Below are 5,894 nucleotides of genomic sequence, written 5' to 3' on the forward strand. Positions count from 1 at the left end.
CGTCTCGGCCTCCCAAAGTGCTGGGATTACAGGCTTGAGTCACCGCGCCCGGCCTGTTAAAAAGTTTTTTTTAACTAGGAAATAATTGTTCCTTCTACATTCTTTATATAGATTGAATACCTGCTTAAGAAGCTTACAGAAGCTATGGGAGGAGGCTGGCAGCAAGAACAATTTGAACATTATAAAATCAACTTTGATGACAGTAAAAATGGCCTTTCTGCATGGGAACTTATTGAACTTATTGGAAATGGACAGTTTAGCAAAGGCATGGATCGGCAGACTGTGTCTATGGCAATTAATGAAGTCTTTAATGAACTTATATTAGATGTGTTAAAACAGGTAAGAATTCTGTTACTGTATTTTTTTCTCATCTTTAGAATTTGACATTTTAAAGTTAATATTTTTATCACAAAGATGAGTATAAGTCACTTATTTTCCTACACTGATTTGGTTTTTTTTTTTTTTTTTTTTTGAGGCAGTCTTGCTCTGTCGCCCATTCTGGAGTGCAGTGACATGAACTTGGCTCACTGCAACCTCCATCTCCTGGGTTCAAGGGATTCTTGTGCCTTGAAGGCATGCACCCCCATGCCCAGCTAATTTTTGTATATTTAGTAGAGATGGGGTTTTACCATGTTGGTCAGCCGGGTCTCGAATGCCTGACCTCAAGTAATCCATCCACCTCGGCCTCCCAAAGTGCTGGGATTACAGGTGTGAGCCACTGGGCCTGGCCTGATTTTGAATAGGAATAAAATTTCTTATTTTTCCAGTCTTGTATTAGGCTTTTCATTTAAAAAAATTATTGGTGCAATTTTAAAGTACAGTTAAGAATTTTAAGTACAGTTAAGAATACATATATTATTATATATTAACTTTTTTTTTTTGGAGACGGAATTTCGCTCTGTCACCAGGCTGGAGTGCAGTGGCATGATCTTGGCTCACTGCAACCTCCGCCTCTTAAGTTCAAACAATTCTCCTGCCTCAGCCTTCTGAGTAGCTGGGACTATAGGCATGTGCCACCATGCCCAACTAATTTTTGTATTTTTGGTAGAGATGGGATTTCACCATGTTGGTCAGGATGGTGTCGATCTTTTGACCTTGTGATCCACCAGCCTTGGCCTCCCAAAGTGCTGGCATTACAGGTGTGAGCCACTGCACCTAGCCTATTTCCAAAATATTTTTAAAGTATCTTCCTGTCATGTGTGCATTCATAACCATTGATCCAGAAAGATCTCCATGGCATAATGCTGAGTGGAAAAAAAAACACACTGCTGAACAGGAGATACCTTGTAATCCCCTTCAGGTAATGTTAATGTGTGTGTGTAGAGCTGTCGGGAAGATGCTTGCCAAAATGTTTACAGTGATCACCTCTAGATGGTGGGATTTTGGTGAATTTTTTCTTCTTTATTCCTTTCTGTATTATTGGACTTTCTATATGATTTTATATTATTTTATAAAATCAGAAAATGCCTCTATTTGTGAGGAAAAAAATACCTTTATGTAACAAAGTTGCTTTTGTCTTACTTAGACTGTCATCTTTTTCTTAGCACCCAGCATAGCAGATGAAGCTTGATGCTTGTTAAATACAATTTATATTTTTTTGGTGGCTCTTTGAAACTTCTTACATTATTATATTGAATAATAACTGATTTGGGATTCCCTTACTTTGATCCTTTCTTTCTTCCATAGGTAATAGCGTTGTCTTTGTTCTTTTTTTTTCCTAGTGGAGCACATCATAAACGTTGAGGCTAAATTTGTATAGGTTTTTGGTGCTACAAAGAGGTATGAGACGTGGTCTCCATCTGAAGTGGAATTCTCAGCCTCTTAGGATGGCAGGATATGACTGTAGTAGAACTGCAGTATGAGATAGCTTTTGCTTAAATGTCCAAAGATTAGGAAACTGAATATGTAATATGATTAGAACTTAGTATAATAACCAACTGAAACTTCAATCGATATCATATATATTTAATGATATGTATATTCTGTCATGCGCTATCAGCACCTGTAGATTTAATACTAAAAATAGCAACTATTCTTAAACAAGCCTGAAGGGCTTTGGCCTATAATAATGTATAATTTTGCTTAAGTAAACATTTGAGTCACACACCTTTGAGGCCAATCTGTGGGAAGGAAATACAGAGCTAGTGAGTGTTAGCTTAGAAGCCACATTTAGAAGCCAGTATTCGAACTCCTGGTGCAGTATTTTCCTGCGTCTGGGGCAGAGTTCCTCCTTCAGAATACCGAGAGGTCAGGCAGAAAGGTAGGTTGGTACCAGAGGTGGAAGTCCTTGAATATTTGTTGAGAAGATATATGTGGCCAAGCTTTAGCATTTTCATTGATTGAGGTTTTACTTATTTTATTTAAAAATTTTGGCTGGGCGCAGTGGCTCACGCGTGTAATCCCAGCACTTTGGGAGGCTGAGACGGGCAGAACTCGAGATCAGGAGCTAGAGACCATCCTGGCCAACATGTTGAAACCCTGTCTTTATTAAAAATACAAAAATTAGCTGGGCATCGTGGCGTGCCAACTACTCAGGAGGCTGAGGCAGGAGAATCACTTGAACCTGGGAGACAGAGAGGTTGCAGTGAGCCGAAATCGCACCCACTGCATTCCAGCCTGGGCGACAGAGTGTTACTCCTTCTAAAAAAAAAAAAAATTTTGTAGAGATGAGGTCTCACTATGTTGCCACGGTGATCTTGAACTCTTGGCCTCAAATGATCCTCCTGCCGTGGCCACCCAAAGTGCTGGGATTACAGGCATGAGCCACTGCATCAGGCCTAATTGAGGTTTTAATTTACAGAGAATCATTGTTAGGGGTTCATTCTTTCTTTTTAAGTGAAATAGACCAGTATAATAAACTCCCACATACCCATCAGCCAACTCCAGTAACCACCAACATATGGCTAATCCTACCCCACCTACTTTTACCTCTCCTGTATTATTTTGAAGCAAATCTCAGGTATTTTATTTTGTTTATAAACATTTCAATAGGTATCTCTAAAAGATAATGATTTTTAAAAAAATGTCAAATGCTACTTAATATCAAGGGGGTTCTGTTATCTGCATATCATTTTGGGGAGGGGTTGTCTGAAGTGTCTGAAATTATATGCAGATTTTTGTCCGGTTATGCTTGCATGACTGGGTATAATGGTCCTCGCCTTCATAGATTCTCAGAGGGTCCAAGAACAATTGGTGTTCATGTTTTCAGGATCATATATCAAATAATGGAGTAGGCAAGTATATCAAGGAAGAGATGTCAGCTCTTACAAGTAAAAGGACAAGAATTTATATCACATTTTATCTTTCACAGGGTTACATGATGAAAAGGGCCACAGACGGAAAACTGGACTGAACGATGGTTTGTACTAAAACCCAACATAATTTCTTACTATGTGAGTGAGGATCTGAAAGATAAGAAAGGAGACATTCTCTTAGATGAAAATTGCTGTGTAGAGGTGAGTCTAGTGTTACTTCTTTGCATTATTAACCCATGCTGCCCCCTGATGCTGAAGTAGCTTCTCACCTTCTTCCACCTAGACTCTAGAACCTTAAAATAATCCCCAAATTTACATTTCCAAAATAACATAGGCATACAGTTGCCATGGTTTCTGAACCAAACATTAAAGACAGCTGACAAAATTTTTTTCTAATATGAATTTATTTTCAACCTTATACTTGTGAACAGAATATAAGGATTAAATCATTTATTGGAACATTTAAGGAATCATTTATTGAATAAAATGGAGTCATAAAAGATAATAAAGTAAAAAAAATATTCAGTAAGACAATATTTGGAATCACAAATATGCCAGAAAATCTGGGACATTTTGAGTGCAAGAAATAAAAGAAGATGTAAGCATTGTCTTTGAATGCTTTGGGTGACTTTCAGGACACTTTATTCATAGGTACTAATTCTTGAAAGAAGTGAAATTCTCAAGAACATAAATTTTGAGTTTTAATTTTATATGAACTGTCCCTGTGTCTGTATGTGTTGAAGAACGTTTAAATACCTGAAATCTCACGCATAAACTATAATGTATTTTAGTGAATAATAATGTCTTGAGATGTGTAAAGTCCATGAAGGAGTCTACTTAGATTTAACTAAACGTAGGGAACTACAAGGCTACCAAAGGCCAGTTTACTCATAAACATATAGGACAGAAACCACAGGTTGCCAGCCACAACATTCCAAGTGCAAGGAAAGAAAGCCACATTATGCAGATGTAGGAATCACCCTAGCTTAGGTGCTTCATATCCCACAGGAGTTAATACCTCTTGTAACATCATCACAGATGCACCTTTCAGGATTCCTGCAAGGGAGGTGCTCAGGGTAAGAGCTGCTATGCCCAGGAAATCGCAGTGCATGGCATTCTATCAGGTGTTTATAGTTTTCCCAGTCTAGATGTAGTATACCAATGGGGTCATTTTTACCATAAGTGATGTGCTTAGGAAATAGCATTAGTAAATAAGTAATATGCATTTATAGGTATTTTTCATTGACATTAAGTTTCAGCTGATTTTTACTTAAAATTTGGAAGAACTAACTTTGCTTTCTGTTTTAGTCCTTGCCTGACAAAGATGGAAAGAAATGTCTTTTTCTCGTAAAATGTTTTGATAAGACTTTTGAAATCAGTGCTTCAGATAAGAAGAAGAAACAGGAGTGGATTCAAGGTAAGGTGATTTTTTTTTTTTTTGAGACGGCATCTCGCTCTGTCGCCCAGCCTGGAGTGCAGTGGCCAGATCTCAGCTCACTGCAAGCTCCGCCTTCCGGGTTTACGCCATTCTCCTGCCTCAGCCTCCCCAGTAGCTGGGACTACAGGCGCCCGCCACCACGCCCGGCTAGTTTTTTGTATTTTTTTAGTAGAGACGGGGTTTCACCGTGTTAGCCAGGATGGTCTCGATCTCCTGACCTCATGATTCGCCCGTCTCGGCCTCCCAAAGTGCTGGGATTACAGACTTTTGAGCCACCGCGCCCGGCCAGGTGATTTTTATTATTTGCCATTATATAACTTGAGAGCTCTGACTCTCTTTCTTTTCTTTCCTTTCCTTCCTTTCCTTCCTTTCCTTTCCTTCCTTCGCTTCCTTCCTTCTTTTCCTTTCCTTTCCTTTCCTTTCCTTCCCTTTCCCTTTCTTTCCCTTTTCCTTTCCCTTTCTTTCCTTTCTTCTTTTTTTTTTTTTTTGAGATGGAGTCTCGCTCTGTCGCCCAGGCTGTGGTGCAGTGGCACGATCTTGGCTCACTGCAACCTCCACCTTCCGGGTTCAAACAATTATCCTGCCTCAGCCTCCAGAGTAGCTGGGACTATAGCCAGCACGCCCAGCTAATGTTCTCGTGTTTTTAGTAGAGATGGGGTTTCACCATGTTGGTCACATTGGTCTCAATCTCCTGACCTTGTGATCCACCTGCCTTGGCCTCCCAAAGTGCTGGGGTTACAGGCGTGAGCCACTACGCCCAGCTGAGACCTCTGACTTTCTAGTTTTGAATCTCATGAAGGATGCTAAGGCATTATTTTATTTCCTCATTGTCTGTAGTTATTTCTGCATGTGATACAGTAGCTGAGAGAAAAACAAATTAAGATGAGCTCTCAAAGTTTTCACTAGTTTTGTTTGCATAATGAACCTGGGGTAAATTATAAATGGGAGATTTACTTTTTTTTTTTTTTTTTTTTTTGAGATGGAGTCTCGCTCTGTCACCCAGGCTGGAGTGCTGTGGCCGGATCTCAGCTCACTGCAAGCTCCGCCTCCCGGGTTCACGCCATTCTCCTGCCTCAGCCTCCCGGGTAGCTGGGACTACAGGTGGCGCCACGTCGTCCGGCTAGTTTTTTTTGTAGTTTTTAGTAGAGACGGGGTTTCTACTAGCCAGGATGGTCTCGATCTCCTGACCTTGTGATCCGCCC

The 5,894-nt window shown here is 40.0% G+C and overlaps 1 protein-coding gene across 1 annotated transcript in view; it reads left to right on the plus strand.

Moving 5' to 3' along the window:
• The window catches only part of SWAP70 (switching B cell complex subunit SWAP70), an 88,107-nt gene that overhangs the window by 60,313 nt on the left and 21,900 nt on the right, over positions 1-5,894 (plus strand). Inside the window, 4 exon segments of the mRNA XM_017891443.1 lie at positions 112-339; positions 3,311-3,321; positions 3,323-3,455; positions 4,563-4,671. Of these exon segments, the coding sequence (XP_017746932.1) occupies positions 112-339; positions 3,311-3,321; positions 3,323-3,455; positions 4,563-4,671 (481 nt within the window).

Source organism: Rhinopithecus bieti, unplaced genomic scaffold (genome assembly GCF_001698545.2).
Source record: "Rhinopithecus bieti isolate Rb0 unplaced genomic scaffold, ASM169854v2 scaffold_20891, whole genome shotgun sequence".
NCBI lineage: Eukaryota > Metazoa > Chordata > Mammalia > Primates > Cercopithecidae > Rhinopithecus > Rhinopithecus bieti.